The following is a 14,139-nucleotide window of genomic DNA, read 5'->3' as shown; positions in this document are numbered from 1 at the left end:
ATGGAATTTTGAAACCTCCACATCATTGCATTCCGTTTTTATTTACAAGTTGTACTTTGTCCCAACTTTTTTGGAATCGGGGTTGTAGATAACATTTGCCGAAACCAAAGAAATGATAACTGTAATTACAAAGTTCATTAATAAACATGAATAAGTTGATAACATGCCTTGTGTCCTTTTCTTTGTGTGTTTAAATTACAAATGTAAACAATCTTTATAATAACTGTAACTCTAAAACTTTTGTAAGCTGCTGAAATGCTCCATTTTTCCACTCAGTCCCTCTGCTCACACTTCAAACACTGAACAGTCTGATGGAAATAGAAGCTTTTCAAAATAAAACTTCCCTTACATTACATGAGTTCAACATGAAAGGTGAATTAAAAAATTAAAATAATAATAATAATAATAATTCCAAAACAGTATATAAATGAATCATGTTATGATAATGACCACATTAGGGACACTAACAAAGGCAGAAAAACAGAAAGGAAAAAAAAAAATTATTTCCAACACACACACACACACACACACACACACACACACACACACACAGAGTTAAGAGTCTTACTGTATTGGACGGTGTACTGCATCTTCTCCCAGACTCTGAACTGCAGGTTGGCCAGATGTTTTGCCACATGGATCAGTGCTCCTGAAAGCTCCTCTGGATGCTGCAGTGTGCTCTGGGCTCTGCAAAAACATTCAGGAGTCAGTGTTGCTGTGGGTTTGGATTCAGAAACACACAGAATGAGAGAGACAGGAAGCACATCACTCACCTTTTCACTGTGTCCTTGTAGTTCTGTAAAACAACAAACTAAATGTCAGTGGATATGATTTACATTTTTACACCACTGAAATGTGATGTTTCTGATGATGGAAAGAAGTTTTACTTTCTCACAGTATAAATACTGACTAAATGACCCTCACTTCTAAGAACGAAATGTCTTCAGCTCTCATCTCCTCTTCTATGGCTTTGATTGTGTCTGAAAGAGATGATATGTCTTTGCTCAGCTTCTCAATCTTCTCCTTCATCATCTGACTCTTCTGCTCCTCTTCCTCTCTCAGTGCAGTAATCCTGACTGCCTCTTCATCTCGTAGAAACTGGTGAAGCTTCTCAAACTCCTCCTTTATCTGACGCTCTGTGTGTTGGGTCTGAATCTACAGTGAAGAGGAAATCAAATGAAACATACAGTGGTGCTTGAAAGTTTGTGAACCCTTTAGAATTTTCTATATTTCTGCATAAATATGACCCAAAACATCATCAGATTTTCACACAAGTCCTAAAAGTACCGATAGATATAGAGAAACCAGTTAAACAAATTAGACAAAAATATTATACTTGGTCATTTATTTATTGAGGAAAATGATCCAATATTACATATCTGTGAGTGGCAAAAGTATGTGAACCTCTAGGATTTGCAGTTGATTTGAAGGTGAAATTAGAGTCAGGTGTTTTCAATCAATGGGATGACAATCAGGTGAGAGTGGGCACCCTGTTTTATTTAAAGAACAGGGATCTATCAAAGTCTGATCTTCACAACACATGTTTGTGGAAGTGTATCATGGCATGAACAAAGGAAGTTTCTGAGGACCTCAGAAAAAGCGTTGTTGATGCTCATCAGCCTGGAAAAGGTTACAAAACCATCTCTCAAGAGTTTGAACTCCACCAATCTACAGTCAGACAGATTGTGTACAAATGGAGGAAATTCAAGACCATTGTTAACCTTCCCAGGAGTGGTCGACCAACAAAGATCACTCCAAGAGCAAGGTGTGTAATAGTTGGCAAAGTCACAAAGGACCCCAGGGTAACTTCTAAGCAACTGAAGGCCTCTCTCACATTGGCTAATGTTAGTGTTCATGAGTCCACCATCAGGAGAACACTGAACAACAATGGTGTGCATGGCAGGGTTGCAAGGAGAAAGCCACTGCTCTCCAAAAAGAACATTGCTGCTCATCTGCAGTTTGCTAAAGATCACGTGGACAAACCAGAAGGCTATTGGAAAAATGTTTTCTGGACGGATGAGACCAAAATAGAACTTTTTGGTTTAAATGAGAAGCATTATGTTTGGAGAATGGAAAACATTGCATTCCAGCATCAGAACCTTATCCCATCTGTGAAACATGGTGGTGGTAGTATCATGGTTTGAGCCTGTTTTCTGCATCTGGGCCAGGACGGCTTGCCATCATTGATGGAACGATGAATTCTGAATGATACCAGCGAATTCTAAAGGAAAATGTCAGGACATCTGTCCATGAACTGAATCTCAAGAGAAGGTGGGTCATGCAGCAAGACAATGACCCTAAGCACACAAGTTGTTCTACCAAAGAATAGATAAAGAAGAATAACAGGTCATAACGTGTCTCTCGAAAACTCCTCCTATTAAGGAAGTGCCAAGTCTGACATGACTGAAGTCCTTCATTAACAGCCTGCAGTGTTCTGCTCTGGTAAGTTGAGATTTATTCTCAGTTTATGAACAAATCCGAGTCTCATTTTCAGCACTGTGAAAGGAAGTGATGATTAACTGAACCTACAAAGTCATCTATTTAACTTTAAAGAAACCTGAAATCAGGGTGTGATTACTTTTTACAGAAGTGAAAGTGAAACTCTGAGCATTCGGACTAAAGAGAACAACAACAGCAGCAAAATAAAATGGCTTCTAAGTTTTCAGAGGAGGATTTCTCCTGTCCTGTGTGCCGTGAAATCTTCAAGGATCCTGTTTTCCTGCACTGCAGTCACAGTGTGTGTAAAGTGTGTTTGCAGCAGTTCTGGGAGACCAAAGGATCCAGAGAATGTCCTGTTTGTAGGAGGAAGTCATCTGTGGCTCAGCCTCCCATAAACCTGGCCTTAAAGAACCTGTGTGAGACTTTGTTTCAGGAGAGAAGTCAGAGATCTTCATCAGGGTCTGAAACAGTCTGCATTCTGCACAGTGAGAAACTCAAACTCTTCTGTCTGGATCATCAACAGCCGGTGTGTTTGGTGTGTCGAGATTCAAGAAAACACACCAACCACAAATTCTGCCCCATTGATGAGGCAATAACAGACTGTAAGGTAAATAAAATGGACATATGAACTCATGGCTCACACGTGAACACGGGCGATTGCTCTAAGACAACGAGGGAGGCTCAGCCTCCTCTAAAAATGACGAACATCGTGTAGGATGAATTGTGCTAGGCTTATGTTATAGCCGACCTTATAACATTGCTATTTCAGATCCAGAATCATAGAAATATATGTGCTCAACCCAACTACAGTGCGAAATCATTCCATTATAACTTTCCCCAGTTCGCCTAATGTGTGCGTGAGTTTTTCCCCCTCGTGACAGCGCGATGCAGCCCAGCCTCAGTGGATTGGGAGCTATGTGCTTGTCAATCTCAAAATGCAAGACGATTATTGGACAAATACTGCGAAAACGCCTGCCCACGCACTCCGAGCCTCACATGGGAGGGACATGGCAGTTTCCGCGAGGAGACTGGTGATTGGTGAAAGCGGCCGGATATTTTCTTTGATTGACAGCTCGTTTCAACTATAGACAGGCAGCGGTACAGTGTTGCCAGATTGGGCGGTTTTAAGTGCATTTTGGCGGGTTTTGAACATATTTTGGGCTGGATAACGTCATAGTCCGGGAGCCATGGGGTCGGACCCGGAATTTTTGGTTAAAGTTTTTTTTTTTGCTTTATCTTATAGATTTGAGGTAGCTCTTCAAGATTTAAGAGGGTGCCCGGTGATATCCCTTGGGCAATTTAATATATTAACCCTTTAATGCCCTATATGCCCAAATAATGGAAGAAAATACAAAAAAAAATAATATCAGTGTAAATACTGATATTAAATGCACCAAGTTGGCTGTATCTGATAGGTATTCACATTTTTCTCTATATTTGTCATTCAAATACATCAAATGTGGGTTAATTAACCCTTTCATAACTTTTCCAAATTAGTGATTTTTATACAAGTATTACATAAACTCTACAGTTAATACAAAATAATGATCAATATCTATGTAAGAACTATACAGCATGCAAAAGAACTATATACAGCATGCACACACACACACACTAATGACCAATAACTATGTAAAAGAACTATATACAGCATGCATACACTCACACCAATGATCCACTATGTAAACGAACTATATACAGCATGTATACACTCACACCAGTGATCCACTATGTAAAAGAACTACAGCCTGCAATAGAACTATATACAGCATGCATACACTCACACCAGTGATCCACTATGCAAAAGAACTACTGTATATACAGCATGAAATAGAAATATATACAGCATGCATATACATTCACACCAGTGATCCACTATGTAAAAGAACTATAGACAGCATGCAATAGAACTATATACAGCATGCATATACACTCACACCAGTGATCCACTATGTAAAACTACAGTATGCAATATATCAAGCATGCAAAATGGCATATATAGCATGCGCACACACACACACACAAGAATAGCAAAAGATACTGATTTTCAATTAACCAAATTGGCTGTACAGTATTCACGCTTTACTGTCATTCAAATTAGTCAAACGTGTAATTGACCCTTTCATAAATTTGCAAAATTAACAATTTTGATACAAGAACTACAGTACATAAAGCATGTACGTGCATGCATGCATGCACACGCACACACATACACATGCACACACACTAATGAGCAATAATTATGTAAAATGATTACATACAGTATGCAAACACACACACAAAACACAAAAACTATTTAAGGAAAGAACTAAGAGTTCAGATGAAAAAAAAAACCCTCTAAACCCTTTGCCATTGCTTAGTGTCTGTAAAAATATGCTTATGTACTGGATGCCAGCTAGTACAGAGGAGAATGTTAAGTAAACCTTACTCCCCAACGTTTTAAAAGTCGTGCTAGTCAGTGGAAGAGCAGTATGGTTTGGAGTGGGGGTGAATCGGGGACAATGCCCTGAATTTTACTAGGGAACCAGGAACATTACTATTTCAACAGTCAATATCGTTAAAATAAGCAATCTATTAGCTTAATGTATTAGCTTAAGGAAACCTTACTGCCCAACATTTTAAAAGTCGTGCTAGTCAGTGGAAGAGCAGTGTGGTTTGGAGTGGGGGTGAATCGGGGACAATGCCCTGAATTTTACTAGGGAACCAGGAACATTACTATTTCAACAGTCAATATCGTTAAAATAAGCAATCTATTAGCTTAATGTATTAGCTTAAGGAAACCTTACTGCCCAACATTTTAAAAGTCGTGCTAGTCAGTGGACTGGCTAGTGCACATGACTCTCAGTCCACAAGCAGTGTGGTTTGGAGTGGGGGTGAGGGTAAGGTTAACAGACTTTTGAGATGATAATCGGGGACAATGCCCTGAATTTTACTAGGGAACCAGGGACATTACTATTTCAACAGTCAATATCGTTAAAATAAGCAATCTATTAGCTTAATGTATTAGCTTAAAAAAATCAGTGACTAGCATTTACTAGGTGAGAGTTGGGTGTGCTAGCCAGTGTTGTGAAACTATGGGTCTAGTTCACTGGTGAGCAGTGAGTACATGTCACTGCTCTTTCATGATTACAGTCAAATAGTTTCTCTGCTTAGCTTATGCGTGCTGTGATCTTTTGGGGGCAGTGTGATTGATAGAGTTAGCAAGATAGCTACACAAGTTGGCTTGAATTAGCTAATTGTGTCCCTCATATGCCCCTGCAGAAGTAAACACAAGGATGACAATGGAGTGTATGCCTAATAATTTAAGGCTCGCATTAACAACCAAAGTAATAGAGTAATAAAGGGCTTTTTGGTATAAGCCCCGCCCCCAATTGCATGGCCACACCCCCAACCATGGCTGGAACCCCACCCCCAGGCCTTAAACTCATCCTATTATGTTAACAAACACAAAAATAAGTATGATATATAGACTTTGGTGAACATAAAGTGAAGAATGTCAAAATGTCATAATTTAGGCTATGACTGCAGCACATCCAACAATAAAGGGCCAATATCCGGAATTGCCCAAGGGATATCACCGGGCACCCTCTCTTATCTTAATGAGTAGACCTTGGACAACAACAAACAGCAAAAAAAAAAACTTTAACCGACGAAGCCAGGTTCAGCCAAATTTGGGCCTTTGGCTCCCGGACTATCAGCAGTATCTGGCAACATCAGTTCAGTCCCATGCGGATTCGCAAGCGCTGTGGTGTATTGTAAGAGATCAGCTTACATTTCGATTTCATTCATTACATATGGTTTCTACCAGCTTTTTTAGTTTGTATATATTTTCATTGTAAATAAAGTGTAAATATAGTGTTGTCAAGTTTGCTATCTTAGTTCCAGAAATTTCGTTTATTTGAGTAACTGAACTTGAACTTGAGGGGGCTAGTCAGCTAGCAAGAAAGCTGCGCACGGATGCCAAGCATTGCTGATTTAATTTTGGCGAAGCCATTTGCCAGTCTTCCTTTCGAGGAAAAAATTAAAATTAAAGAGGAGGGTAGACCAACGCCTCAAATTGACTTGGTGAAAAAGGTAGGGAATAATACTCGTTCCTTTCAGCTCTCCTGGTACGAGAAAGTGAATTGGCTAATAGCAAGTGACCCACATCAACAACAGTAAATAGGCTACTTTAGTAATATGTCATGGATGGACCAAAAATATAGAATCTATTTAAAATGTTTATGCTGAGTATATTATATTGGAATATATGTTTTTCTGGATATGAATTAAACACAGCTACAATTTGGAAAACATTTTTAAACAAAAACACAGCCGAGGTCAATTTTTAAACAACATGCCACAATTTTAAAATATAAAATGTTAAAATATACCCCTGCCCCCCCCACCACCATCATGTATATTGGACAGTAGGCTAATGGGCCAAAAGAACCTGTTATTTCACAGTTTGTGACCCTGCCAACAATCAGCCAGATCAGAGGCAAGAGTATGGGCAAAACTGATGTGTTTTTTCTTTTAAAATCTGGAAATATCGTAACCGACCAGCCTCCCCTGTTTGAAAGACTACCAGCCGCCACTGCACGTGAACAAATGCTGTTCCTCATAATTATGACAATTACTTTGTAATCAATTTAGTTCATCTGAGTTCAAATAATGTTTAAAACACAGAGACTCCATGCAGTGTGTTAATGTATTTCAGGAGAAGCTCAAAACTGCACTGAAACCCCTACAGGAGAAACTGAAGATCTTTAAAGACTGTAAACTGAACTGGAGTCAGACTGCAAAACATATAAAGGTTAGAATCAATAACATGGGTTTAATATTCTCATTATATTTTGCTTCATTGCATATTCAGTTATGTTTCATTTGATTTTCTCTTCACTGTAGATTCAGGCCCAACACACAGAGCGTCAGATTAAGGAGGAGTTTGAGAAGCTTCACCAGTTTCTACGAGATGAAGAGGCAGTCAGGATCACTGCACTGAGAGAGGAAGAGGAGCAGAAGAGTCAGATGATGAAGGAGAAGATTGAGAAGCTGAGCAAAGACATATCCTCTCTTTCAGACACAATCAAAGCCATAGAAGAGATGAGAGCTGAAGACGTTTCGTTGTTAGAAGTGAGGGTCATTTAGTCAGTATTTATACTGTGAGAAAGTAAAACTTCTTTCCATCATCAGAAACGTCACATTTCAGTGGTGTAAAAATGTAAATCATATCCACTGATATTTGCTTTGTTGTTTTACAGAACTACAAGGCCACAGTGAAAAGGTGAGTGATGCGCTTCCTGTCTCTCTCATTCTCTGTGTTTCTGAATCCAAACCCACAGCAACACTGACTCCTGAATGTTTTTGCAGAGCCCAGAGCACACTGCAGCATCCAGAGGAGCTTTCAGGAGCACTGATCCATGTGGCAAAACATCTGGCCAACCTGCAGTTCAGAGTCTGGGAGAAGATGCAGTACACCATCCAATACAGTAAGACTCTTAACTGTGTGTGTGTGTGTGTGTGTGTGTGTGTGTGTGTGTGTGTGTGTGTGTGTGTTGAAAATAAATTGTTTTTATTTCTTTCTGTTTTTCTGCCTTTGTTAGTATTCCTAATGTGGTCATTATCATATGATTCATTTATATACTGTTTTCGAATTATTACTATTAATTAATTAATTGATTGATTAATTAATTAATTAGTTTGTTTGTTTGTTTGTTTGTTTGTTTATTTTAATTTTTTATTCACCTTTCATGTTGAACTCATGTAATGTAAGGGAAGTCTTATTTTGAAAAGCTTCTATTTCCATCAGACTGTTCAGTGTTTGAAGTGTGAGCAGAGGGACTGAGTAAAAAAATGGAGCGTTTCAGCAGCTTACAAAAGTTTTAGAGTTACAGTTATTATAAAGATTGTTTACATTGGTAATTTAAACACACAAAGAAAAGGACACAAGGCATGTTATTAACTTATTCATGTTTATTAATGAACTTTGTAATTACAGTTATCATTTCTTTGGTTTCGGCAAATGTTATCTAGTTCCATGCTAATGTAATGATTAAATTAGATTAGCTCCATCAAAACAGAATGTAAAAAGGTGTGTGTGTGTGTTTGTGTGTGTGTTTTCAGCACCTGTAACTCTGGACCCCAACACTGCTCATCCTGGACTCATTGTATCTGATGATCTGAAAAGTGTGAGACGCAGCAATGAGAAACAGAAACTTCCTGATAATCCAGAGAGATTTGATGAATATTGGTATATCCTGGGATCTGAGGGCTTTAACTCAGGGACACACTGCTGGGATGTGGAAGTTGGAGACTGTACACGGTGGAGTGTGGGTGTGATGACAAAATCTGCTCAGAGGAAGGGGGAGATAATCTCCAGAAGTGGAATCTGGTGTGTGCGGTATTATGATGGTAAATATTACGCGGTTTCTACACCGAATAGAGCCACTCAGCTCTCAGTAGCACAGAAACTCCAGAAGATCAGAGTGAAGCTGGACTGGGACAGAGGAAAACTGTCATTCTCCGACCCTCTCACTAACACACACTTACACACTTTCACACACACATTTACTGATAAATTACTGCCATTCCTAGGTGTTTTTGGTTCCATAAGGATCCTCCCACTTGAGTGCTCTGTAAGAGTGAATCAGATCAGTTAGCATTGATGTTATTTTATTCCAGTTCATTAATAAAATACTGCAGATTAAAAGATTAGTGTTCTTTGTGTGTCATCGCCCCCCCGGAAACCCTGTATTGACAGAATATCTTGAAATAATGAATTAACTCAAATAATAAGATGTCTTAAAATATATTATCATGATATATTTTGAAAGTATGAGGAAGTCAAAATAATAAGTGAAATAATGGCACACTGTCTTGAAAAGCTAAAATATTATTTAATTTTATTGATGTATTTTAAATAGTTTTAAATAAACTGAGAATTTGAAAGCTCATGTATTTACTGTATTTGTACTTGTTAGCGTTTGCTGTTAATCTTGGATGAAATGTTTAGCTGTGTGTGTGTGTGTGTGTAACTGTGCAGTGGAGGAGAATTTAAGCTCTAAGTTTCCCTCCACCAGCAGTTTGTGGTTTTGTAAAGATCAGATGGATTTGCTTGCTCATGCTGCATTAGGTGATGATTCACAAATTCAAATCAATTCTGAGTAAAACATTATGGAAAGAATTGTGTCTGTGTGCGTGGGTTGTGCGTGCATACTGTATGTGAAGGTGCATGCTTATAATAGATATATTTTACATGGTGTGGAAGCAGGGGCGTGGCCAAGCGTCGGTCTGTGACTGGAGGGCGGAGTCGGGGAAGGTAAGTAGCAGAATCACTGCACCTGAGGTTGATTTAATGTGTTTGTGTGTCTTCCCCAGTGACCACGCCCTATTTAAGGAAGAGAGCGAGAACAGAGAGGGCTCTCTCCCCAACCAGACGACTGGAGTGTGTGTGTGTGTGTGTGTATGTGTATAGTTAAGGCTGAAAAGCTAAAATAAACGGGTTTTGTGAACTCAGTTCTGGCCTGCAGCCCTTCTGTGCTCCACTCACCCATCCGAACTGCTACAGTGGTGCTGAAACCTGGGACTTGGAGCGCCGAAGCAGAAGAGCCCCATGGAGTCCTCCCCTTTCGCCGAGCTGGTCCACGCCCTCGCCACGGCCCAGCAAAGCCAGCACCAGGCACGAGTCGCCCTCTGGAAGGAACAGGAACAGCAGTTCGAGGCCCTGGTGCTGGCTTAGCAGGAAGAGCGACAGGCGTTCCGGCACCTCCTCACGTCGGCGGGGTCCACCGCCGCGGGGCCATCCCCCTTCACCCTGACGAAGATGGGCCCGTAGGATGACCCCGAGGCCTTCCTCACGCTCTTTGAGCAGGTAGCAGAGACCTTGGGGTGGCCGGTGGAACAGTGCGCGGCGCGCCTCCTCCCCCTGCTAAACGGGAGAGGCGCAGCTGGCCGCGCTACAGCTCCCCGCCGACCGCCGGCTGGCCTATGAGGACCTTCGCCAGGCCGTCCTCCAGCGTGTGGGGCTCACCCCCAAGCAACAACAGCAGCGCTTCCGCGCTTTGCGCTTGGAGGAAGTCGGCCGGCCATTCGCGTTTGGCCAGCAACTCTGGGACGCTTGCGGGCAGTGGTTGAGGGCCGACAACTGCGACGCCAAGGGGATCATCGACCAGGTGGCGCTGGAGCAGTTCATCGCGCGTCTACCAGCCGGAGCTGCAGAGTGGGTCCAGTGCCACCGCCCGGCGTCGCTGGATCAGGCAATCGAGCTGGCAGAGGACCACTTGGCGGCTGTCCCGACGGCAGGACAGCAGACAACCTTTTCTCCCCTCTCCTCTCTCTCTCTCTCCCCCTCTCCTCCTGTGTCTCATCCTTGCCCCGTTCCCCCACCACGGAGGCGGGGGCCGGCCCCACCCCAGCCGGCCCGCCGCACCCGTGGTGCCCTCCCATTTCTCCCTTCTGTGTCGGTCTCTCCCCCCCCTCAGGTGAGTGAGCCCCAGAGCACCAGTGCAGAGAGGAAGCCCGGGCTGGTTTGCTGGCGCTGCGGGGAGCTGGGCCACCTCCAACAGCAGTGCTCGGTAATGGAGGTGGGCGCGGTGGTTTGGATCCCCGATGTGCCAGGAGCCGCCCTCGATCGGGCTGGAGCATATCGCATACTGGTGAGTATCCAAGGCGATACACATCAGGCGTTGGTGGATTCTGGTTGTAATCAGACCTCAATCCACCAAAACCTGGTGCAAGATGAGGCATTGGGGGGAGAACAATTGGTGAAGGTGTTGTGTGTGCACGGGGATGTTCACAACTACCCTTTAGTGTCAGTCCACATTTTTTTCAGGGGGAAAAATTTATAGTGAAGGCGGCGGTTAATCCTCGCCTTACCCACTCAATAATTTTGGGGATGGATTGGCCGGGATTTGGGGAATTAATGAGTCACCTAGTGAAGAGTGGGTCCTGCCGTAGTTTAATAAGGGGAGGTCCCGGTGTCGCGTTGGCGGGAGCAGCTGTCACAGAGCTGTCTACGTCAGCTCCGCGTCAGAGTGAGGAGCCGCCATTTCCTCCTCTCTCTATTGGGGAATCCCTCGCGGGTTTTCCATTAGAGCAGTTGCGAGACGAGACTCTGCGGCATGCATTTGACCAAGTGAGAGTAATCGACGGTCAAATGCTCCAGCCAAACGCCACCCCATCCTTCCCCTACTTCGCAATTATGAAGGCTAGATTATACCAAGTGACGCAGGACACTCAAACTAAAGAGCAAGTCACGCATCTGTTGATTCCAAAGAGCCGCTGGGAATTGGTATTCCCGGTGGCTCACTTTAATCCCATGGCTGGACACTTAGGGCAGGATAAAACACTAGCCCGAATAATGGCCCGGTTCTATTGGCCAGGGATTCGTGGCGATGTCCATAGGTGGTGTATGGCGTGCTGTGAATGCCAATTAGTAAATCCAGCAGCCATTCCAAAAGCGCCTTTGCGCCCTCTCCCATTAATCGAGACCCCGTTCGAAAGAATTGGGATGGATCTCGTAGGGCCATTAGATCGGTCAACACGAGGGTACTGCTTTATACTAGTTCTGGTGGACTATGCAACACGATACCTGGAAGCGGTGCCTCTTCGCAATATCTCAGCACGCAGTATTGCGGAACCGCTCTTCCGCGTTATCTCCCAAGTTGGAATCCCGAAAGAGATTCTGACTGACCAAGGCACCTCATTTATGTCATATACACTAAATTAACTGTATAGGTTGATGGGTATTAAGCCGATCCGCACCAGCGTGTATCACCCACAAACGGACGGTTTAGTTGAACGGTTCAATCGCACCCTCAAGAATATAATTAAAAAAATCGTAAGTGAGGACGCACGTAATTGGGATAAGTGGCTCGAACCCTTGTTGTTTTCAGTGCGAGAGGTCCCACAAGCCTTCACGGGGTTCTCCCCGTTTGAATTGTTATATGGGCATAAGCCGTGCGGCATTCTAGATGTGCTGTGGGAAAATTGGGAGGAGGGACCTTCACCAAGTAAAAATGAAATACGTTTACACCAAGTAAAAATGAAAGTCCAATACGTTATTGACCTGCGCGCAAAACTCCACACACTCACCCACCTAACCCAGGAGAATTTGCGGCAGGCCCAAGAACGACAAACCCGCCTGTACGACAAGGGTACGCACCTCAGGGAGTTCACACCAGGAGATAAAGTACTCATACTGTTACCCACATTGAGCTCCAAATTAGTTGCCAAGTGGCAAGGACCCTTTGAGGTCACACGGCGAGTCGGGGACATTGACTATGAGGTGAGGCGAATGGACAGGGGTGGGGTGTTACAGGTTTACCACCTCAATCTGCTCAAACTCTGGAACGAGGAGGTCCCTGTGGCGTTGATGTCAGTGCTTCCGGAGAAGGCGGAGCTGGGGCTGGAGTTTCAAAAGGGAACATTGGCATCACGTACCTCTCCGGTCCCCTCTGGAGACCACCTCTCCCCGACCCAACTCGTGGAGGTTGCCCAGTTGCAGACCAAGTTTTCGGACGTATTCTCGCCCCTGCCCAGCTGCACCAACCTCATAGAGCACCACATTGAGATGCCCCCAGGGGTGGTAGTGCGTAGCCGCCCTTACAGGCTACCCAAACACAAGAAAAAAGTGGTTCGGGAAGAACTCGAGGCCATACTCGAAATGGGCATCGTTGAGGAGTCCCACAGTGACTGGAGCAGCCCGGTGGTCTTGGTACCCAAGGCCGACGGGTCAGTCCGGTTCTGTGTAGACTATAGGAAAGTCAACGTGGTGTCTAAATTTGACGCGTACCCAATGCCTCGTATTGATGAGTTGCTCGATCGACTAGGCACGGCTCGTTTTTACTTGACACTGGATTTAACAAAGGGTTGTTGGCAGATCCCCTTGACTCCATTATCCCAAGAAAAAACGTCCTTTTCCACACCGTTCGGCTTACACCAGTTTGTCACACTTCCTTTTGGGCTGTTTGGGGTGCCCGCTATGTTTCAGTGGCTGATGGATAGGGTCCAGATGACTGGAGTGTGTGTGTGTATGTGTACAGTTAAGGCTGAAAAGCTAAAATAAACGGGTTTTGTGAACTCAGTTCTGGCCTGCCGTCCTTCTGTGCGCCGCCCACCCATCCGAACTGCTACACATGGGTATATGTATGTATGTACAGTATGTATGTATGTATGTATGTATGGGGAGGTGTGTGTATATAGGGATGTATATGTATGTATGTATGTATGTATGTATGTATATGTATACATATGTGTTTATGCTTATGTGTATATATATGTATGTATGTATATATGGGTATGGATATACTGTATGTAAATTAAATTTAGGTTTTTCTAAATACAAAGTCAGAAATACACTTTATTTATCTATAAGTATCAGGCATGAGCATCTAGACAGGTAACAAGGAAGCTTTATGAGTTGCTTGATCGCATTGTACTACCTGCTGGGGCACCCTTTCACCCTCTGTTCGGACCCTGTGCTGCTCCAGTGGCTGCACTGCATGAAGGATGACAATGCGTGGATCACCCTTTGGTATCTCACCCTCCAGCCTTTTAAATTTGAGGTGGTCCACAGGCTGGGGACGCAAATGGTAATAGCGGACTTTCTGTCCTGTCGGCAGGGGGTTCCGCTGCAGGCTGGATGGCTCCCTGGCCTGAGTCAGGTGGTGGGGGTATGTGGCAGTGGGGGCATAGCCAAGTGTTGGTTTTTGAATGGAG

At 43.4% G+C, this 14,139-nt stretch overlaps 1 protein-coding gene across 1 annotated transcript; it reads left to right on the top strand.

Moving 5' to 3' along the window:
• Positions 1-2,454: 2,454 nt before the first annotated feature.
• LOC132891536 (zinc-binding protein A33-like) lies at positions 2,455-9,324 on the top strand. The gene is made up of 6 exons (XM_060929210.1): positions 2,455-3,046; positions 7,139-7,234; positions 7,327-7,554; positions 7,683-7,705; positions 7,792-7,910; positions 8,545-9,324. Exons 1-6 carry the CDS (start codon positions 2,648-2,650, stop codon positions 9,078-9,080), a joined length of 1,401 nt encoding a protein of 466 aa, XP_060785193.1. The 5' UTR covers positions 2,455-2,647; the 3' UTR covers positions 9,081-9,324.
• The last annotated feature ends 4,815 nt before the right edge of the window (positions 9,325-14,139 follow it).

This window comes from Neoarius graeffei, chromosome 9, assembly GCF_027579695.1.
Source record: "Neoarius graeffei isolate fNeoGra1 chromosome 9, fNeoGra1.pri, whole genome shotgun sequence".
Lineage (NCBI taxonomy): Eukaryota > Metazoa > Chordata > Actinopteri > Siluriformes > Ariidae > Neoarius > Neoarius graeffei.
The sequence above is the reverse complement of the archived record's forward strand: the minus strand, read 5'-3'. Positions and strand labels throughout refer to the sequence as shown.